The sequence below is a fragment of the Anarrhichthys ocellatus genome, unplaced genomic scaffold (assembly GCF_004355925.1).
Source record: "Anarrhichthys ocellatus isolate YVR2014 unplaced genomic scaffold, GSC_Weel_1.0 scaffold10, whole genome shotgun sequence".
Lineage (NCBI taxonomy): Eukaryota > Metazoa > Chordata > Actinopteri > Perciformes > Anarhichadidae > Anarrhichthys > Anarrhichthys ocellatus.
In genome coordinates this window covers 5,014,976-5,038,803 of record NW_022280040.1, presented here as the reverse complement: position 1 = coordinate 5,038,803, position 23,828 = coordinate 5,014,976, and the positions used below count along the sequence as shown (strand labels likewise).

Genomic DNA, 23,828 nt, shown 5'->3' with positions numbered 1-23,828 from the left:
CTTTCATTTTACCATCCAATGTGCATAATCACAACATAAGAATTCGTGGATGGTTCTTATAATTAACTTGAAGAGAAATGCATACTGCTGAAGAGTTCAATGAAGTGAAAAGCTGGAGAGTTTTTTATTGTCTGATTTAACAGGGGAATTAATCTGCTCTATTAAATATCTCTAAAGAGATAGTAACACCTTAAGCTTCTTTAATCCTGACCATTCATTTCATGTCAGTCAGCTTTAGCAGAGGCCCCGCCGGCAGATGCTCTCCTTAATAATACAAGTATATTGATTGTATTGTATATCATATAAGTAGCTGGCATAACTGATATTGCCCGAGCTCATCAACTAAATATGTAAATATGCTAATTACTGACGATAGGAGGTCGTGTTTGTTATTATGCTCTGTAGTGCAGCAAGTTTTAGTGCAACTTCTTTGCATCAAAGCAAATTTCAATACTGTAAAAAGCCAGCATACATAACCGATAATGATGTAGTCTGCACAGGAACAACAGTCCTTTTGTACTACATGTGGTTAATGAGTGGAAAAATCTCAAGTCATGTGCAAAATCTTTTTCATCTACTCCAAGGAGGTTATGCACAGATGAGTAAAAAGCGAGACTAAGATATTTTAAAAATGGAATTCTATCACCCCCATTGGCTTTTTGGTGAGCATATTGTAAAATAAATATAAGAGCCTTGGTGTGTTTTCTATTAATCGCCTGTATTTTGCTTTCCCAGCCTGTCCTCTAATAGGCTTTAACGACGAACGTGTGGCTCATTTATCTTCCGTCCGGGGCTTTGGCCATCTGACACTGATTAAGCAGTTATACCTCAGTTTTATTAGCCGGAAAGCAGAAAACGACAAACCACCATCCCTTCTATTGGTACACTGACGGACAGGCTTATACAGCAATTTAAGGTTTTGGAGAGTGGGGAAGGTGAGAGCAGGGTTGTCACTGACATGGAGCAAACAAAGTGGGATAAATGGAAAGTGGTGGCTTAAATAGGCAATTTGTGTGTGGGTGGTGGGAGAATAGACGTGTGTACCATAGTCAATGAGATAAAACATGTCTGACAATTTCCTTATTAACAAAGAGTACCAGTGCTTACTATCTACAAACATACGTTGCAATTAAATGTAAATCCTATGGATTCTGCAGATCAGCTGTTAGACTTCCACTTTGTCTGAAAGAACACATTGTTAATGTTTGCCCTGCTGTCAAGGACCAAGCCAAACTTTTTCCAACATGATGCTACCTGCAGAAATTGCTCTGAGAATAGCTCATCCCCGTTGGCAAGCTATACCTGCACTTTTGTTTATATATGCAGAGCCCAAAACCAAATAGCGCCTCATTCCTCTATGAAACATCAACGGGCCAACTCAGCAGTTTGTTCTAAATCGAGCCCTTTTAAATATGTATGAGATGAGGAGGACTCCTACTTTCGTAAAGAGGAGCTTCTTCTCTGGTTTTATATATTCCCTTCCACCCTGACCAAATACCAATTGTTTCCCTGTCAATGTTCACAAGGTGTAAAGATGTTTCTGGTCACACACATTAATCATGAACATGATAAAGACCATACAATGTGATGCATATTGTAATGTTGCTTTTCTTTTTGTTGTAATATAGACACAGATTTCACCATAGCGTGATGCTTTGAGTTTAGCATATTAAAGTAAACACAAAGATCAGGTGTTTAGTCACAAGACATCCAACTCTAAAAGTAACCATGCCCACACCACTATGTACTCAGCCAGCCAAAAGCCAGAAGCTGCAGAATTAGAGACAGGTAATTAAACGATTTAACTGAATCTTAATAACACTGAGTAGAAAACTATGAGCAATGGAAATTTACCGTCATCAGTCCTTACAAAAGTTACTGTGTCACAACTTATGAGCCTTTTTGTAATCAAAGCACACTGAGCCGATACTAATTGAAAGATTCAAAAGACACACTTCAAAATAAAATAAAATCCTCATACTCAAAAAATCAGAGCAATTATTTATCACTGCTCCAAAAATATAATTTGAAATGGACTGTGGGAAGCTTATTATTAAAGAGAAAGCCGTTTTCTTGACTTTTTAAAGAACCACTCCACACCCTTGATCAAACTTGTTCCCATTATAGCAGATGATGAGTTTTAACACATTATTCATTTACTGTGATATTATCAGCTCCGCAGAGCAGCCGATGTGAAGCATAATTGGATCCTGAAGCTCTGGCAGCTGTTCATTTTCATTCTCCTTATTTTTTTTGCTGTGCCTGTGAGAGCTCCTCACAACTCTACAGTCAGTAAAGCTTATCATTTCTCTCTGAGGCAATTTCGAATCAGAACACCATTTGGGAGAATTGCAGATTGGTCTGCCATTACTTTCACTTGTCTCCCAGCGAGCTCGTACCTTGACACTTTGACTAGCATGATTGAGTGTGAGCAGCAGATGGGTCAGTTTAAAATGTGTCTCATTTGTTTGCATTGTGTGTTTGACTGCATAAACAGAAAGACAACTGATGTGCATGTTGGGTACATGCATGCATTCTTGTGGCTAACATTGTTGGTAAAGCTTTTCATGATAGCATGAAGGATCAACCTCTGCAGACAGAGGTGATTTAATATCAGTCCAACTGTTAAAGAACCACTGATTGTTATAAGGCTGTTAAATATGGGCAAATATTACATGATGACACTTTTCGTATAGATCTGAGTCAACTGTACATTAAAGGAATAGTTTGACACTTTGGAAAATACACTTATTTGCTCTCCTGCCAAGATTCAGATGAGAAGATTGATTTGTTTTCCCAGGCATTAGCTCATGCTGCCTACTACTAGCAGAATAAGCTGTTTGGCATTGGCAGAGAAGATTTGGCAAATATTCCATGGGCGCAACCCACATACTCAGCTGTGCTACTCATCCCACAAATGCATGTTCCTTACAATTGGGGCACTGTTTGAAAGGTAAATAAACAGGCTTTCCAACGGTATAACATTTATTGCCAAGAAGCATTGTTACAACAGAGAAATAATCTACCAAACACTAATTTCCAAACCTTTTGTTCGATGTTTAGTTAAACAGTTAAACCCACTGATAAGCAGGCTGGGCATTTCACCCAAGGGAGCAGAGGAACACAAGTTAAATGCATAACTTTCCCATCACTACTATATGTGGGAATGAATCTGACAGGTGGCACTTTGTATGAGCAGGTGCAGGACACATCCTAAAATGTCTCGGACTCAGTGACATTATGAGGTGAGCAAGGGAAATCTGGAATTACAGCGAGCTGTGTTGTTTGCCTAACTCTGCAGCTTCATATGAGAGTATACAGGTGGAGTAGATGTCTTCAGTTTTCACCATGGATAGACATCGTTAAGTCAAGTCAAGCATATGCGTGAGTAAACGTGTGTGCTGAACCTCTGTAGCTGTTTAATGGAGTGAATATTTCTGCTTTGTTATGCTGGCGACCCTTATTTAGGCTGTACAAAGTACCAAGTCTATACAGAAAGGCTGCCACATTTAAAGAAAACAAATGTGCATATACTGTGCCAACTTCTTCTTCTCTATCTTAGAAGAACATCGCAAAGACCATCTGGAACACAAACATCCAGTTTTGCCCCGGGTCCTTTAACCTTACACATGGCCATTTCTGGTTTTGATTAGCCTGTGACTCAACCCCTTTAGACTTCTGCCACAGACCAGCCTGCGAGGCCTGATGACGGCAGCCTTTGCGTGTACAAGTGTGTGTACGTGCTGTTCTATAATACATGCCACGCTTCTGACTAGACGCCTCCTCTCATGAGAATGCCCTTTTCTGTCAGCCCATTACAGCGTTACATCTCCTCTGATCTGATTCACAAATAAGTGTTCTGCAGAATTTATTCGATTTACAATTATGTAAATGTCTAAATGACTCATCATGCTGACACGGATGCTGTATTATTGAAAGTGCTGTCTATTCTCTGGAATAGTTTAAAGCTAGATAGAGAGAGAGAGAGATAAAGACTGAAAGCCCAAGAGGAACCTGTGTTGTGGTTATTGCCACCACGGAGCAGCGGCGACAAAAGCATGTATTAAAGTCGGGATGCATCCATCACGCTGTTATGGAGAGCACGGAGGATGTCACTCATATTATGAGGTGCAAAATGAACCAAACTGTGGCTGCATAAATCACACTCTCGCAGTGTGAGAGAGCACTGCAGGCTTTAGCTGCTGTAGAGACACAGAACAATAACAACGCTGATCAAAGTGTTTTATGTGCTGAAAAGGCTGTAGTGTGATGGTGTAGATGAATCTTCATCAAAAATCATTTTGATTATGAGGCCAGCAGCTGGCTCAAGAAGGGATTTCTGTTTTAATTTCACACTAAAATCTAAAATCAAACAATTTCGAGATCTAATCGCGAAAAAACAATTAATTCCCCTCATTGGTGAATTTTCGTCTCGCATCTTTTGCTCGCTCTCTGCGTGCAAATGATGCCAAACATTACCTGCAAAGACCACCGTTCATTTTTGATGTTGAAGTGACAGCATTGACACTCAGTGACACTCTCATTTTCATGTATTTAGAAATTTAAGATAAGATAAGATAAGCCTTCATTGACTCCACAGGGGAAATTGAGGTGCTTCATTATGTATAGCTTTACATTAAACTAAATGGCTTGTAACTCTTTTTTATACACTAATGCTGCAACAATGAGTCAATTAATCAATTGATTGATTGATTGACAGAATTCAAAAGCAATAATTTATAAGCCATTTTTCAACATCTATTTTCTTTAGGTTTTGTCTGGTGTTTAGACTGCCAAGCAAAAAACAAACAAACTGACAAGACATCAAACTTTTCTCTGGGGCATTTTTCATTTTATTCTGACATTTTATAGACAAAGCATTTATTCGATTCATCAAGAAATTCATTGGCAGATTAATCAATTATAAAAAAAGATCATGAGTTGCAGCCCGATTTCAAACAAAATCATATCACAACTTTGTAATATGATCAACTCTCTGTTCATTTCATCCTTATTCATGTTGTTGTCTCTCACAGCCATTTGATTTCTTGAGTAAAAAAACTGTGAAATTGATGAGAATGATATGCAAGTGCATTTGACGAGAACATTTCACACACAAGACAGCAGCCAGTTATTCCGTCACACACATTATGATGAGTGGTTTTAACTGAAACAGATCTGTGTGAATGCTCTATCTAAAGGTGAGCGATGATTAGACGACGCTGACCGCCGGAGACTACCCTTTAACAATATATCTTTTCAATTTCTGGATCATGTTTAATCATTTCCGACCCAGGCCTGACATTCAGCACATCACTGGAAGATCCTATCGTAAACTTTTTGTTCAGCTTTCATAAGTCAGTTACAAAGGTCGCTGACACCTGAGGGATATTATTCCAGCTGTAGCGAGGAGAGAAATGCAGGGACATGATACAGTTTCTACTGGAAGCTTATTGTGTTTCAATTTTCTGGGTGAAGAGGTGAATTATTCATTGCAAAAATGACTCAATTTGTGCTTTCGCGGATAAAGTCTGCCGCGTACCACTGACTTTGAATGAATTCATGCTGCCTTTTTGTTTTGTGTTCTGCCTTCAGTTCAGGGTAAACTTAGATCAACACAGATAATTCTTAGCTGTATTTAGTGTCAGAAGTAAACAGTAGTATCACTATACTATATGTACAAAGCCATGAAAAAGGAAAATGGATCAATATGATATTCTGTTTTACACCTCAGTTGTCTCACGGGAAGGCTACTGAGGCATACACCACCACCACCACCGAGGGGCCTGAATGAAATCAATCTCAAAACAACAGCAAACGGGAATCAAATTGACCGAGAATAAACGTGTCCTTCAACCGCTTTTGTGGAGTCACTAGTCAGCTACAAGACAAGCTGTCCAGTATCATGCATTTATCATATTCAATCCCTGAGGGGGTTTCTAATTGGACATCAGAGAGAAAAGGGTAAAAGATGCAGGATGTTATGACATGTGATGACTCCTCTCCCACACGGGGCCATCACTGTGATACACACCAGTAATTACAGCTAGATCTGGGGACAGATCATCAAAGGAGCACGACCCATTATTTGACAAAGAATGAATCATCATCTGCATCATAACAGTGCTGTTTTAAGATGGAGTATGCTGGGAATGAGAAAGGACAGAGAGCAAGGTGATTTATATGGATTCACTGGAGCCCTATGTGTGAAACAGAGACTTAAATCAATACCATCCTCTTCAACATTGGATGTTCTGTCACTGATATTGACAATCCATAAAATGAGAATACAGAAAAGACAAGCTGTTTTATGGGATTGCCAATGAAGCTGGTGTTTAGTACGTCTTGATTTATTGCAACTGCTTGATGTACAGAATAGGTCTTGTGCTATTCTACATTTTTTCACATTGTCAACATTCCCATCAAAAGACCAAAACCAACAATGGATTGAATCTATTAATAAGCTCTGCCTGTGTAGCCAAAGCCTGACGCAGCTCATTACTCTCTGTGAAATAGTATTTTAAGTTTATGTTTATTTGCACAATTTAATTAGAAATACACAAACATAAAAGAGATAAGAAATAATAAGCAGTGCAGGAAAAAGGATGAAAGCCCACAGGCCTCATAGGGCCCCATTGTTGTTTATAAGCTATTAACGAGACTAAAAATCTGCAACGATGTTGTCAGCTCTCTGAGACTGACAGTACAGCTTTGAGGTAAATGCTAACATGAGCATGCTCACAATAACAATGTTAACATGCTGTTCACCATCTTAGTTTAGCATGTTAGCATGCTAACATTTGACAATTAGCACTAATCACGAAGCTCATGGGACATACCGGCATTGCTCCCTGAAATACCCATCAACATGTGTACTCTCTGTGTATTAGACCATGAGCTGGGGCACTTTGTTTTGATCGTAGTCGAAGGGAACATGTTCTTCAAACATTCCTTGTCGCCAGATACCACGGACTATTGATTTGAGCAGTCAGGTCAACCGAATTTAGCGAATGTCATGAGAAGAAGGACATGAATCATACTGAGTAAAGAACTAGGTAATAGCAGGATTGTCATGCACACGGTGCAAGTAATTTGGTCCAGAAAGCTTCAGCATATAAAGTTTGAAGTTTGAAATAAAGGTGCCACAGGAAAGACTGTGTTAAGAGTCTGAATAAATTGACTTCGGAGCCCTCCAGTATGCATTCTCCCCCTTCAAGCTGACTACAAGTCACTGAAGGGCCACCACAGCACACTGTACTTGTTATTGTTCCCACGACTCTGCCTTAGAGCTAGCAGAAAACCTCAACAATCAGCAGTGCAAGCCTCAGCCCTTATTGAAGGCCTACCTCTCCCGGTGGCCATTATCTTTACTGCCTTGTTACCAGATGGAGCTGGTCAGCTCTGGCACACAAAGCAACCTCGTACATCACCTTTGTGAGCACAGATGGGCCATGAGGAGATGGTTGATATCACATGGAGGGAGGCTGCTCTCATTACAGAGGGAGGCTTGCTGACCGTGTGCAATAGCCACAATGACAAAATGCTCCTGTTGACCCATTAACATACCTTTAACATTAAAGTTTTTTCATACTGCAATAGCCAAAGGCTTTAATGGTGATCACAAAAATAATTGGGGAAAGTGGGCACCCCTGTTTTGTGCTACATTGTAGGTATAGAAGCCCCTCATCTGCAGATGATTGGCTCTTGACAAAGCCTACCATTTCTAGGTGTATTATTGTAGGGAGTATGCTGTCCAGCCTGCCTTAGCAAGTATCTTATCATCTACATTACCAAAAGATCACTCACTCAAGATGACAAACACTATTCAAGGGATTTATGGCTGGAGTAGCCTGATCACTGGGAAAGTGATTTTTCAATATGCATGGATGCACTGAAAGAAGAACTTCCAGGTCTTTCACACTGACTACGTTTACATGCACACTAGTAGACCACCATTATTCCGAATATGACAACATTTTGAATTTGACGTTGCTCATGTAAACATCATATTCCGTTTAGATATTCAGAATTAGGATGAAAGATATGTGGAATATGCCGATATTATTGGGGTTTTAGGAGCATTCTTTGGACATCTATACAGCACATTTGTTAGATGCGTCTCAATAGGGTTTTTTACGTCACTTTGCGACACACAACCTCTTTTCTGTTTACGATCAGCTCTGTGCATTATACACAAAGCAACTAGCCAATAGTAAGCTGGAGTAGAGATGCATGCCCAAAAGAAAAACACAACATTTTTGTATATTTTGACATGATAAACGACATGTTAGGGCATCAACCCCTGTCACACACAGCCGAGAATGGCGCCAACATGGAATTCACTGGCCCCGGTGATGAGGATGCAGTATGGGGTTGTTTTGCATTAATTGTAATATGCACGGCTGCATGTAAAAGGGAATATAAGTGGAATATTAATTTTCATTAACCATATAAACAGCTTATTATGAATATAATTGCTTTTTTCGAAATAAGGACAACAACTTGAATATTTGATGCATGTAAATAGTCACTGGCAGTAGGAAATCCTAGGAGAGACACTGTTACTCAAGTTATTGTTTGAGCCAGCTATTCGGGAGAGGATTTGTAGATTCATCCCCCACTTCATCCCAAAATGGCCTCATTAGAGAGGATTCTTCCTTGGCAGAGTCATTCCTCCTCATACCAACAAACAACACAAAGACGTGTTACTAAAGAGGTATTTGAAGTACTGCCTGCCCTCATTTCTGGCACTCCTCCTCTTGGTATCACGAATCGACCTGAGCACATGATAAATCGAGACAGATCTACGCCCTACCAACTGTTATCATCCTGTTTCTCGGTCTTTTATTCTCTCACTCCTTTTCCCCTCTGTGGGTCTGACCTGGGGGATCCTATTTGAGCGACCAGGCAGCTGTCAACAGTGCAGCCTGGCAGACTGCAGAGGAGACTGAATATGTGATATGCTATTTCTGGGACTCCATAGAATACAAAAATGAAGCTCAGCAGAGGATAAGTCATGCCAGATACTGAACAGGGTAGACGCACAGTGGATGTGTAATCAGGTCATGCTGCCTTATTGTGCCTTAACAACAAGCCACCTTATATCTCTCTGAAAATTGTCACATTGTCATCTCTGTACATCTTTTTTCTATAATTTAGTGTTATGCCATTGCTTTCTGTTTAGCTTACATAAAAAATGTCATAAAATAATGAAAAGGGGGGAGAGTGTGTGTGTGTGTGTGTGGGGTAATGTGTTTAAAAATGTGTTCGTGAGAGAGACAGGGACAAAGGGAGGTAGGAAGGGGAGGGAGAGAGGGAGCCAGAGGAGGAGCATGAGGGAGGGAGAACTGACAGATAGTCACGACAAAATGGGGCATGAGTCATGTTGAATGGTGACGTACGTAGATGGATGGGTCAGGTAAGCAGCACCCATGTCATCACTAATCACTGATCCAGAGGCTGCAGGCAGGCCAAGAATTATACGAGCAATAAAAGGAGGTAAGAATCCTGGATCGATGAGTGCCGTAACTCTCAGTGTTATGTCATTTTCATGGTACATTTTATTGGTTGTTTGATATGGTATCATGTCCCCGAAGCAGAAATTATTGTAAGTCTCTTGAACTATTTTCTCATTGAAGACTTAGTTTCTGCAAGAGGAAATGTTGGTGTGTCGCACTTTTAAAGGAAAGTGCATTATTGTTGCAAAGAAGAAATTACAAAACTTTGTATTCATGATGAAGGTAAGTCTGAAAAATGATGGTAAAAGATGCATCTTAGCATTGCAACATTTTACATTACACAATGCTGGCAAAAATGTGTGGACCGCTAATGCTCGAGTGACTGAATGGGAGCAAATCTCTGCAGCCAGGTTCGAAAATCATGTAGAAACCCAGTGGTTTTGAAATGAGATGGACAAAAAACACATACAAGTATTATTTTAGGTGTCCACATAGTTTTGGTCATAAAGTCTATGTATAATATATCATCTGTAACATTTTCAAAACCCTCCTTTAAAGAAAATACCTATTTTTCTGTGTAGCCCGGCGTATTGCTTCCACTGGCTCGTTTTACATTTTAATACATGTTCATTTATTCTTGTCTCAGATCTTCAGGGATTAAGGAGAAGAAAAGTGAACGAGTGAAAATGGAAAAATAAATGAGATTGGTGATGCAGCTGACTCATGCACTTGGTTTAATGTACTGAATCACAGGCTAAGCACTAAGCAGCTTACAACTGCTTGTTCCTCTGCAGAGCACATATTGTGTTTAAATTCTCAGCAGGATCTTCTCCTGTAGATCAAACAGTGATTGCTCAGAATCTTCAGATCAATATATACGTACATCAACACTTGTTTGGATGTGACCCAGGTATGGATATCTAAATGTAAAAAGACAAAACATCACCAATTTCTAAAGTAGTAGTTTGTATTTTTACTTAACCAGCTACAACGTCCACATAGTCAAAAAAATGTGATTTAAAATGTCAAGGTCTGCGGAGAAAGCATGACCTTTTACAGCATTTCTACAACAAGCGTGTTCATAACATTTATCTTTTAATGCATCACATAGAAAAAGCTGGTCCTATCTAAGAAGACGAGGGCTGGGGACTGAACCTCATGAGATCAAATGTAATTAACTTAGAATAAACAATAAAAAATGACAATAAGATATCCAAATTATATCTCTTTGATTTGGTTTAGCTATCTCAATTTGGTTGTGTTTCGTATACATATCGTCATTGTTTGGGCCATAGATATGGATTATCTGCCCACGTCTGTGTTTGCATGTGTGTGGTTGCGAGCGGACATTGCAGTCATTTTATTATTAAATCAACAGGCAAGATAAAAGGCTCCTTTACCCACACTGAATAGCAGGTGGAGAAAAAAAACCCTGACGGCAGTCTGAGAGCAGCATTATCTGAGAGGACAAATCCAATCACAGGGCCAATTAACATGAGGTCCCTATTTTATAGCTCATAACTTCTAGACATTAGAGTGTAATATCTCTATGTGGTTGCTGGGTGTAAAGATGAAATATCAAAAACAGACTAAATAGTTCAGCTGTATTATAAATGTCTTTAATATTTATCCAGTTTTGTATCAAATTACCTATAAACATGCACAATATTATATTTGTATCATCAGGGGAATGAAAGGTCTTTTTGTATCTTATAAAGCAAAGTGATAACGTGTCCCTTTGTGTGTGTATCATTTAAATAACTGCTCTTTTTAGTGGAATGCTAGTTTGAAAGTATCTAATTTAAAGGAATAGATCAACATTTTGTCAAAGAGTTAGATGAGAAGATTGATACCAGTTCACTTAAGTTAGCTTAGCATAAAGACAAACAGTGAAAATTACAGTAATAGATATAGATATGGGCCTAAACTGTGTTTGTTTAATCCATAAAAAAACAAATTTTGAAATGCACAAATTGTGGTTTTACAGATTTAACAGACAATATGTCATTAAATGAGCTTCAGAGGTGCTGGTAGGCAGATTGTGTTACTTTCAGAGCCAGCCTACAGTAGCTGTTTCCCCCTGTTTCCAGTCATTATGCTAAGCTAAGCTAACGGGTTGCTGGCCACAGATGAGACTAATGTTGATCTTCTCGTTAAAGTATTGGCAACAAAAAAAATTGAACAATTTCTTTTGAGACATATATCAAAAAGATACTTGGACAATGCTAGCTCACTATGTCACAGCTACTTTAGCTGTTTCCAGCCTTTGTGCTAAATTAAGCTAACCTGCTTAGCCAGCCCTTTAGCGTTTAGATACGAGCGTGGTAGCATTATTCTCATCTAACTCTTTGTATAGAAACAAACTCAAAATAGACTTAAGTTAAACAATTTCCCAAGAAGGAAGTCATAAGATAAGACACTGGGAAAAAAGCTAGGGTTTTGTATTTTTTATTCAGCAGTCACACATCAATGTTGAGTTTCTTGCACACCCTTTTGGAAGCTTTCGAGACCCCTGAGTCCACATCCAGCTGCTCATGCTCCATTTATAATCTCATACGGTTTGATGCATCCTCATCCTGTTCACTTCTTAACCAAAATCGCCCCACTGCTGAGGAACATGCAGACGTAAGACAGCAAACTGCCAGAGGCCATTACTTACTGCATAGATCCTACTTTGCCTTTTCGATCAATTGAGTGCTTGCAGTTCTTAGAGGTTATCAAGGGATCAGCAGCGAGGGGAAGGAGAGGTCACCACAAATGTGGTCACGGATGGGATTAGTAATGTAACACTATGTATTTTTAATAAAGCAGCACATAAAGTTGGATACTGTGTTGCGGGTTATACACTACGTGTATCCATTATTCATGTTTTTGTGGGGTCAAGCTTGAAAGCTGCATTTTGATGATATGTTACTTTAACTGTGATCTCTGAATTTACATATAGGGATAATTTAACAGATTTGTTATTTTTGAAGAAAGAATAAAAGGATCTTCTGAAGCTCCAAGACAGAGGAACGCTGATTTTTCTTAATTCACTCCTTATTTTTTTAAATGTAAATTTGTTGTGTACCACACTGTCTCAATATATTCTCAAATCAAACAGATGGTGTCTGCCAGAGGTATGAACATATCACGTATAGCTGTGACTGCAGCAGAAGATTATACGTACATTAAAAGCTGAACACGAGTGGAGATTTTCTCTCCACATCTCTTACTGCAGTTGCATGCTGCCTGAAATGTCACGATGGGAATCTAGGGGCTGGGGAAATGGCAATGGAAAGGATGAGAAGAATCAGCAGCTGCCAGCTTGTTAACTTCAGGCCACATTGGTGGAGTGACGCCTACACGATGAGCTACATTATGGTGCTACGTGGAAAGAAACAACAACCTTTGAACCTTAGCTCCCTGCACAGCAGGACACCTTTAAATTCAACCCTGCCTTTTACCCCAGCGACATTTAAGAACACTGAGCACTTAGAAGCTAAATCTTTGTATAGCTGGTCCCTCAAAAATCAATTGCAAAATCAATATGAGGTAAGAAAGAGACAATCTCATGAATGTTCAGACATTTTGCAGCACCCTGTAATTATCTCCTTCATGTGATTTCCAGTTGCCATAGGGACAGAGACAATGCAATCAATTAAACCACACGTGTTGGTCTGTTGGAGATATAAAAAAACAGTTTCCACGAGAAAAATAGTATTATTATAGTGCTTTTGCACTGGAAAGCTGCACTTAATGGAAACTACTCGAATCAAACACACATACTTTTTTTCTTTTTTAGTTTTACATAATCAAGATGTGCTTATGCAACTTTCCTAAGACTAATTAATATGACAGAGAGCGACTTGGTTAATGCGAAGACATTAATTAACCTCTTTGCCGTTATTACAACTGTATCATATGTGATAATGCCTTGTCCACAGAGGTGAAGTGCATGCAGGGAACACAATGTACTGAGGAGAAATTACCATCTGCATCAGTGAGGCACTCCTTCTCGTGCCTTGTGCCTTCATCTACATGCTTGTGTGACACGTGTGTCTGCCGGCAGAGCTGGAACACTGAAGAGACCCAGTCACATTGTCAGAGGACGCGAGATGACCACAGTGGAAAGTTGCCATCAGCACTTTGAAAGCCCCTCCACAAACACACACACACATGCACGCACACAAACACACATCCAGATGCATGCACACACTCAATGCGCTCTCCAACTCTTGAATGTGATGGGCAGGTGTTGACAGTAGGAGCCGCTGATGACTCACCACCAGATGAGTGATCAGCCGGCTCAGCCTGAGTCACCTGAGTGTTCTGATCTTCATTTATCACAGTAATTGCAGCCACAGGTGGAGGCGGTGGCCTGGACCCACCTGCCATTCTCTGTTTGCCTCTCACTCTGTAAATATAGTCTTCATTTCATGTGTTGGCTTTGTACAAAGACAGACATCACCTCCTCTTGTCCCTATAGACACACAAAGCTGAATTATGCCAATCTGCCAATGCGACGCCTGCCCATTCATAGAATTACTATAATTATGATACATTGCTAACTTCAACTGATGGCTGTTCACGTAAACTCTAATATTAATTTAATGGGTTGCGTAACAAATGGCCCCTGATTTCATGGAGCTTTTAAGGGTGCATTAGTAATGTGGATGAAGGCAGAATTGGAGAGCTCTTAACTATTTAAAAGCAGGAAGAAGAGGAGCGTAAGGCTTTCACACAGCAGGAGAAAAGCACAGTGGCCATTTTCTTTCCCGTCACGCTCTGCAAAGTAATTACAGAAAAAAGGCATTCTCAAAGGGAGGTGTTTGTGCAGCTCAGCTGTTGTTGGTGAATGTGGTTCTGGCCTGACCTGATAACAGCACTTTTTCACTTTAATACACATGCATTGCATATTTCACCCACACACACAACATTTTCCACCGAGTTACTGTCATTGTGGTCATTGTTTTCATTGGCTCTCTTGTGTGCTTCCCTGCAATTTTCATCCCCTACCAACTCTGCCTGATTGTTAAGACTCTCCATGTCTGGGGGCTCAGGTTTTGTCATAATAATGTGTGCACAGAGCCGCAGCAAAAGCTACCTCTATCAACCTTTAGATGCTTACATAAGCATCGCTTGCCTACAGATATTCACATTAGTTATTTATCACTCAGAATTGTTTTTTGTTGATATATTCTGCTTTTTGATCCTGTGTAGCTGACTGAACAGAGCAGAAAATCTTGTTAGAGTATCCATCAAAATCACATATTTTCAGTTATGGTGCCATATACTTAGATACAATGCTCAAACGAATTAAGAGTATTGACGTACTTGCACACGTCCAACAGCTCGACTAAATAATGTTTTACATTTTTAATCTGTTTTTTGTATCCCCGTCTCCCTCTCTTCCCACGAGACGGTGCCTCCATTTTGCTCTGAAAAGCAGACGCAGTTCATTCCCCTCCACCACACGGACAGCACCACCCTGCAGAAACACACCTCTTCAGACCTATCATCAGGTAGATCAGTGCCTTTTCTGGCCCGACAGTGACGCAAGCTGCACACATTGCGCTGTCAAATTCAGACATCATCATCTGTTTATGAACACATGCACATGCAGAGCAGAGCCAAGGATGATTGAAGGAGCCACAATTGGAAATAAGTGAGCTGGGGCTGTTTGTGTAAGTGGATGATAAATCATGTGACTGAGGTTTTTATTCATCAACAAAGGACAATCGGGCCCAGAATGCATTGTGAACATGATATTGCCATTATGAAGAATTGATTTGGTTGGATGTGCTGTGGAACGCTGACATCACAACTAGGATTTTTGGAAATAAGAGAGCATAATAATATGTCTGCAGCTGCGTTGTTTGTAAACTGCAAACCACCTACACTGTGTCGTGCTACAGTTTCAAATCCTCGCCTAACAATGACACTAATCGTTTCCAGATGACAAAAACATTACCCCAGTGTTTCTGAGAGTCAGGCTAATCCCAAACAATATTTTTCCTTTAGCGAATTGCATGCAACATTGTGCGCATGTTCCTATATGATGACGGAGGAGGGCCAAAGCCAAGCATGCATTTCCCCGTGGGTTGATGGTTAACACCAAGAGACAGCTCCCTATCGGGTCAAAACCAAGCCTGGGTAGTGGTGGCGATGTCACATCCAATGTGTCACAGACACAGAAGAACAGAAGGGAACGTACCGAGTTGTGTTCCCCCATCCACTCATATTCACTATGAGAGGCTGAGCCAAACCTTTACCCCGCTGTCTCATCTGCCTCTCAACAGAACAAAAGGGCTTCCTGATCAGGGAGAGAAAAAAGTGAGAAAATTCGGAGTAAAAAAACGTCTGCCAGCTCGACGAAACTGCAGCTGCTTTATATTTTTTGAGCACTTGGTAGGAAAAGTTGTCAAAACAAAACCGTTTATTTGTAGTTTTTGCTCTGCCAGGATGAAAGTAGCAGTCCTGCAATGGTAATAAAGGAGCAATATTTCTCATTTTCTTAAAGGTTCACGGGTGCGGCTAGCTTACGGCAGCTAACGGCTACGTTTAGCAGAAGGGTAAACTATTAGCAACATTTTCTCTCCAACCCTCAAATAGTTTAGCCTTCAGCTAACTGTAGCCGAGCTGTGCAGCCCCAACTGATGATATTGCAGCTCACTGAAATCTTGAATCGCAGTATGTCATCTCAAATGGCTTTACAGGCCCACACGTTTGCAAAGAAAACAGGGTGGTAATTCTCAATTGCCACCATATAAGGGCATCAGGATCACAATCACGATCGGGATGATGTTTGACATGACGGACTACTAGTACCCGTACGGGTTACTGTATGAAGCGTGTGCATATCCCCACGTTCGTCTGGTGTGAGTGGCGTCACAGCTGGAGGAAAGCTGCACGATAAGGGTTGCATTTTCAGAATTTTTTTTCAGAATGATTTCAAAAGTAAACTGCCTACCCCAGCTTTAAGAAAAGCATCTGAAAGACATTGGATGATAATTGAAGAAGCAACTTGATTTTGACAAATTGCACACCGTGGTGGTTTTTAAAGCAGTGACAAAAATATGGCATGCATAATAGTGAAGTCATTATTTTTGGGTTAAGACACTTGGAGCCACAGTAGCAGATGGGGGCAGATTTGACATCAGCAGGGTCATCCTGACAGTAGAACAATGTGTGCTGTCTTGTGTGGCCTGATCCTCACCCCTACTGAATGGCAATTAGTATTTGAAATAAAGCAGGGTACCCTCCTAACCGCCTTATTGGCTGCTGCATCCTATTTGCTTTATCTCTTGATCTGTTGTCACCAGGAAACCAGCACAAATTGTACAAGATTTAAGATTTACTTTTAGCAATGTTGCTGCTTAAGGCAGGGGAAATGTGTTAGGGAGTGAGAGGTGACAACAATCACAGACGGGGATGCAGCTGAGAATTGCGAGACAGCTGCTTTTAGATAAAATAATCATACTGGATGTTTTTGGAAGTCTATTTAACCACACATGGGATGGAAAGGTTGGTTAGTCGGTCCACCACTTTCCAGACTGAAATACCTCAACGACTATTGGATGGATTGACATTAAATATTTTACACACACCCATGGTGCCCAGAGGATGAATCCTATTGACTTTGATTCCCTGACTCACATCTAGCTCCAGCAACAGGTCAAAAGCTAATCTTATCCAGTGGAAATGTCAATATCTAACTAATGGATAGACAATAGTTTTTATAGATGTTAATGGTTCCCAGACAATGTATCCTATATTTAGCCATCATGATGTTGAAGTCTGTGGTTTTGATTGAAATGTCTCGACAACTGTTGGATGGGTTGCCATGAAATTCGGTACATTCGTGTCCAGCTGTGGATGAAGAGTAATAACCGAGTTGATCCCCTAACTTTTCATGGAGTGCAATCATCAGATCTCAATTTTGTCAAATACTTTGTTTTATGACCTAATACTTGCAAAACCAATGGAATTCTCATCAGCCTCAGCTGTACTTCATCAATAGTGTTTTCCTGAGTGTCCTCATCAGAAAAAAAACCATAATTGGCCAGTTGTTACTGCTTTCTGCACAAATAGCAGCCAACATATAGCCAGCTGATAATGACTGTAGGAGATGAAAACAACCTAATATATTCAGGCTCCACAGAATTATAGTCCCCCATGCATAAATTAATATAACGACCTGAACATTGGTGGTGCAATAGACGGCAGTCACAGAGATTATTCCCAGGCTCTGCTGTGCACACTGTGAGGAACACTGCATGGCATTTGTATTAAAATACAGCTGCCAGCACTTCCAAATATAGGCTACATTGCATGAAAATATCTGTAATTAGGGTGGGACTGTGGCATAAACAGAAAATAGAAGTTTGTAAGTGTGGTGGGGCTTTGTGCCCACATATATGAACCAGCAAATGGCTGTTTACGGGGTCTGTGAATTGCCATATTTAATATAATTTCACTTGAGTATGCCAATTTAACCGTTTCAAGTGTCAACCCTGCATATTCACATCAGTCAGAGGATAAAAAGGCAAGATGTCCTTTTAAGTGGAGACGCGTGTCCACTGTGGTAGAAACAATTATTCGCTCGTTTTTTCTCTCTCTATACCTCATCATTTCCCTCCATCCATGCACCCCCCTCCCTTCTTTCTCCTAGTTATTTCTCTTCACAATTCGTCATGCTGTAACGACGGGCTGAGGCATCGGGCACTATTCCGGTGCCTGTGAGCCGAGCCTCTCAGGGGTTGAGATAAAGCTCAGCTGACAAGTGGGTTCATCTGCGTCACAGTGTCCTTTGAAACAGTCGCAGAAAAGGGAGAAAATGAAGGCGAAGCATGTTCCTCCAGAGGTGGGCCCCTTTATACTTCACCTCTCGACTTCCCCCGGCACACAGCTGCTGGCTTTTGCCTCAGGCTGCTTCCTCAAATAAAGCTATCTTCACGTTGCAAATATAACATGGAGGCAATGCAATGAAACAGCGTAAAAAAAAGAAGAAAAAGCTGTGTACTGTTGATTTGAGAAGCTTGAGGCATTATTTTTCATTGCTACTATTACATGTCAGTGTGTAGGCAGAGTTACAGCTACTGAGCTGCTCACATATTCATCTCAGAAATATAGTCCTGCGTTTGACACACATACAGGTGTTTCAGAGGAAGGCTTCATAAGAACACCACTCACTCTGCTGGATGAAGACAAACGCATCTCCCTCTCGCCTTTCTTCCCACACAGTCTTCTCTCCTTTAATGCCCATCCCCCCCCTCCCCCCTCCATCTTCCAACTGAGGAGGGGCCCGTTAAATAATTGAGGGGTATTCCCCCTCTATTACTGTAGCTTTCCTGCATCTCACTAATATTTGGTTATTCTGATATAGAATTACAAAGGATACAAATAGAGATATTGAGGATGATTTGTAATGTGTGTGTATGTTATAATTAATGGTTGGTGCTGCATGCATGTAAGAACACAAGCATCCTCAGGGGGTGAGATAAAGAAAAGCTAAATAAAATGAAAACATAGGTCTTTACATCATGAACAAGAGAACCATCATTACCAATTCAGAATTATTTTTGCTTCCGATTACATTTTGAAGAGGGCTTTTCCAGCAGGTAACATACGTATTGCCAAAGCTGAACCTATGCAGCATTGGAAGATATGAATGGTACAAATGATGCATCATGTCACCGGGTCTGTGAGGCATCAGTGCTGTCAAGTTTCCCTCACTAATGCAAGCTGCTTCTGTTCTGCTATAGATCGGACAAACAGATCCCTGAAGAGTTCATAGAGGAGATGAGATTTTTGCAGAAACATAGTACAGCTTCATGTCTCCATTCATTATTCCTAATACGATACAGACCACTGAGAATTTGACAGCAATTTTGAAGCTGCAATGGCAGAAAATTGAAGCTTTCCTGGTCGGGATCTATAATGAGGTGTTTGCTGACACCTGCTGTCTCAAAGCAGGAAGTAACATCAACTTTTATTTGTATTTTTATAGAGTGAATATACGTCTATATATCCTACTATGCGATATGTATGAGCTGTTGCTTTATCCTCTCTTCAGTGGTTAAACTACACTAAAAGCTGAGACTTAATCATTCTAATTATGCAAACATCTAGCAGAGTAAAAATAAATAAATCAGACTACCGCAGGTTAATCTTGAGCATATCCATTTTTTATAAATAATTGAATAGTTTTGTCCATCCATAAAAATCAGAAACATAATTTAATTAAAATCTGTATAAAGAGAAGAAACAGAAAACAATGAGAGAGCTGCATCAAACACGGCTCACTCATTTACACCAGTCAACAGTCAAACCTACACATAAGAAAGGCAGATTCTTTAAAATGAGACGCAAGGCAAAGTGGCTTAAATGTTAAATGCCTGAGATTAAAAGAATCTGTTCACACGTACTCATCTCAAACTCAAAAATTAAAAAACCTCCACCCCAAATAAAACCACATGATGAATCTGTGTGAACTCCAGCTCAAACTTTCTTTTTCTAACAGTGTTTCAAACTACTTCAGCAGGTGAGAGCAACCAGACAAAAATGACTTTATAGTCATATATTATTCACCTTTGTTGTTTTAGTGCAAACTACGACGATTTTAAACAGCAACTAAGGCTTCATCCTGCTTGATGTTGAGACAGTTTGCCTAAATTAAAGAGTACATTCATCTTGTATTAACCTTCTTTCCTGTCAACATACCATCTCTCTAAAATGTGCAATTCAGCATGCAGCAATGCTACCTGGATATAAATAAACTCTTGGAAATGAAAAGATAGTTCCATTGATGCAACTTACAATCATAAAGGAAGCGTTCTGTATCCTAATGTGCTCTAAATCCCCTCTAATGCAACGAGCATCAGTTATGAGTTGAACAGGTTTCTTATACTCTGGTCCTCCTAACTGTCTGACGCGGCAGCAGGCTCAGCCGTCTCTTCCTCCATCATATTCACTGAGCCTGAGGGCTCAGAACTACTATTTTGCACCTCTGGGATACTCGCGTCACTCGGGTTCTCTGTGGTGATTTCAAGGCCTGCGAGGTCATCTGCAGTCTCTCTGCTCAGGGAAGTGTTAGTGATCCGGTCAATTACATCCTCCTGCTCAGACTCCTGGATGTCTGATTCCTCTTCCCTCTCTGGGGATGAAGGTCTTTGGTCAACAGATGAGGTATCTGTAAAAAAAATACATACATAGACAAGCAGTTAGAGGAAACCTACACCTCAGGATACTTGTAAAACCGGGACAATGTTTTAGAAATACGCTGCTATTGCTTTTTCTAGTTGTGTTTCACACACATTCATATATCTATCATTTGGGAGGATTATTATTATGTGATAAAAGTAGAAAATAGTTCACCAACTGAGTCATTAAATGAACCCAGACATGCAAACAATAGCTGGTTTTAAACTGGGGTTTTTTTCATGTAATTGTTTCAATCAGCTGCACAATTCAATCAGTTGTAGAGGTACTTACCAAAGCTACACTGATCCCCAGAGTCGTCTCCATAATTAGCAAACATGGAGCTCTGGCCCATGTCACTGGTGGAAACCGTGTCTGAAAAGTCTGGAGTCACTGCTTTGGGTATGTTGGAAATATCTGCAATTCATACATTTTATTCTGTGTGAAAACAGGTCAACTGAATCAGACCATGAAAACAAATGAATGCTTCTTAAAATAGTATTACCCAAGTCCACAGCTGGCCGAGTAGACGAGGGCACACGCATGTCCTGCACAGCTCCTTCGATTTGACTCAAATCTATTTCACTGACGATAGAGTGGCTACATGCATCCACGGAAGGCACCTGGTAAGAGAGAACTGTGTTTAAGAAAAGGGAAAAAACTATCCAACTACCAAGGGACGTTTAAGATAATATAGATGTGATAACATGTACCTCAGTGTGGTCGCTTGCAACCAGCACTTCACTGTTGTCGATCACAGTGGATTGAGGCTGAGCTGCACGAGTTGGGATTCTGTGCAAGTAGCCATAGCCAATGCCACAGCCTAAGCTACAATCCAAGACAAACAAAACAAGGGTTATTATTATAAATGGTTTATTGTGTCTGTACATACACTGTACATAATGCCTACCTTCCCCCTCCTCCCCATGCTCCATTCGGAGTCACCACTACCTCTCTGCATTGGTCAGTCTGTGTGTTGTACACCAGCAGCTTCAGAGGTTTCCCCTCACAGGCTTCAATTAAAGAAAAGAAATCCTCTGACTGCAACACAACAAAGACAGGAATTTAAGATGTTGCACTGCATTTGTTCATGAATGCTAGTATCCTAATATATCCATTAATATGACCAAAAAAACAACAACTTACATCTTGCAACACCTGGTCAGCTCCTACAATGAAGTCATCGTGAGCAATAAGGCCGGCCAACGCTGCAGGAGAATTGGTTTCCACATCCTGAAAGGGGATAATGATGAAGGAATTTATATTTAAAAATCACTATATGTGAATCTATGTTGGACAATAACAATTTTTCCATTTGGTGGTACCCTATTGAGAGGTAACAATCTTGCAAGTACATAACTTTATTAATGGTTAGGATCCCCTGGCTAGAACAATAAACAGTTTTTATATCAGGGCAGCAAGAGTTAAACAGAGAAAGTTAAAGAATTGCCCGTATTAGGGCTAGACTTGACTTACCAGGACGTGCCAAACGTTCTCATTGGCTCCTTCGAAGCTGCAGAAGCGGACGCTGGCGCCCAGTAGACCCTGACCACCCCACATGTTACTGGGTATCACCTCCAGTTCCTTCACCCGCTGTGTTTTAGAGTTGTACACTTCAAGTTTCACTGCTTTCTCCACATTGGCTTTTAGAAGATCTTTCAGCAAGTCACTTTCTTTACTCTGGAGAAACAAGAGAAATGTGGAATTTTCCAGCTGAGTCAGCGCAAGAAGAACATGAAATGAGATTAAAGCAGACTGTATGGCCCAGGTTATAATTCAGGCTTGATGTTTAAATGTTATTGTTGGGAACCAAAAAAAAAATGGATGTCAAGCTTGCACAGAAGGACACAATGTACCTTTAAACAGTCCAATAGGGACCAGACCAAAACAAAGAAGGTAATCTTTGGTGTCCTGTAAAAGAGTATATAAAACTACAACTTCACATGAGACTTAAGACAGTTGACAAACATCTATCGTCCTCATCGTGTAAATGGTTAACAACATTTCTTACATCAACATCCACTTGTTGCAGGGGAGAAAGGGTCCCGAGAGCTACTCCAAATACAACAGCCTAGGTAACTCATTGACCGTAAAATCCAACACGTCTAATGGTGTGCGTCTGTCTGTGCTTCATAACTAATACTAGTGTGCACTAGGGCCCGTCATAGTGTGCACAGGGGCCCATTGGTGGAGAGTGGACATGCCAAACATGCGATACACTGAAGCCTCACAGGAGTCTACTCACAAGTCGTGTATTCCCGATGGAGAGAATGAAGTCAAAGAAGGGCTCCAGACCAGCCCTCAGAGCTGGCGAGTCCTCTTGAACCTGAAATATGATACAAACACATATGAGACTTGGCCATGGACGTATGGCTGATTTGACATAAAGGCTACAGTGTTATAGTCGCCCCCATGTGTCAACTAAAGATATTGCATCGGCCAGAATTTGGGGAGCTTTCTTGAGAGATATCGCACCGTCGGTGTGTTCCTCACATGGTTGATAGGTTGACATGCAACTGTATAATTTATGCTTCGGCTACTAGTATCAATTACAGTGTCTAGTAAAAGCTCGATAATAGTCTGGGTGGGTGCCAAGTGCCACCTCATCATGGGCGAGGACACCATTAATGGCGTCACGAGTTACAATACGTACAGAATAACCGGACAATTAGAAACTAGTGACTTGTGTTTCAGCACAGATAAATGCAGCAACATTTGTCCAGGACTGACATAGACTAGTGAGCAAGTAAGTGACTGAAGATGGGTAAAAAATTAGCTGTAACGTTAGGGACAAACCTAGTGCTGACCTTGCACTATACGTACCCCGTGGACATGATATCCAGTGTGGGTTCCCCCGTCCGACAAAAACGAGCTCTGCGGCAACCCCATTGCCCTCGATAGTGTATTTAACTAAGCAATACAGACACTGACTTTACTGTCACCGAGGTAGAGCAATGTTAGAAGTCATTGCTAAAGGCTACAGCCGAGGCACGTTGTGACAGCAGCCCCGCTTCCGAGCTAGGCACAGCGAATAAATAAAGATGTCAGAATCATCGAGCCTGGACTGAGAATGATCGCCATGAGGATATCGAGCAATCGGTGGTTGATTAACCGTCCTTGCATGCGTTTTTGGGGGTTTTACATTCAGGGAAAAATGTCATTGTCCGCAAAACATTTGGATATTTAATA

The 23,828-nt window shown here is 40.6% G+C and overlaps 1 protein-coding gene across 1 annotated transcript; it reads right to left on the bottom strand.

The window, feature by feature from the left end:
• Positions 1-11,423: 11,423 nt before the first annotated feature.
• LOC116385180 (Golgi reassembly-stacking protein 1-like) lies at positions 11,424-23,653 on the bottom strand. The gene is made up of 9 exons (XM_031850407.1): positions 23,463-23,653; positions 22,885-22,965; positions 22,116-22,319; positions 21,786-21,872; positions 21,550-21,680; positions 21,353-21,467; positions 21,145-21,262; positions 20,934-21,056; positions 11,424-20,631 (listed from the first exon to the last, which is right to left on the bottom strand). The coding sequence occupies exons 1-9, from the start codon at positions 23,526-23,528 to the stop codon at positions 20,360-20,362; spliced, it is 1,197 nt and encodes a 398-aa protein (XP_031706267.1). The 5' UTR covers positions 23,529-23,653; the 3' UTR covers positions 11,424-20,359.
• Positions 23,654-23,828: the final 175 nt, after the last annotated feature.

What these genes read in the sequence shown, in the direction of transcription:
- LOC116385180 (XM_031850407.1), bottom strand. Translation starts at nt 23,528, where the DNA reads ATGGGGTTGCCGCAGAGCTCGTTTTTGTCGGACGGGGGAACCCACACT. An exon ending in GCATGGGGAGGAGGGGGAAG is followed by an intron (nt 21,468 to 21,549) that starts GTAGGCATTATG and finishes CTTGGATTGTAG; the next exon opens with CTTAGGCTGTGGCATTGGCT. An exon ending in TGGGGATCAGTGTAGCTTTG is followed by an intron (nt 20,632 to 20,933) that starts GTAAGTACCTCT and finishes TTTTTTTTACAG; the next exon opens with ATACCTCATCTGTTGACCAA.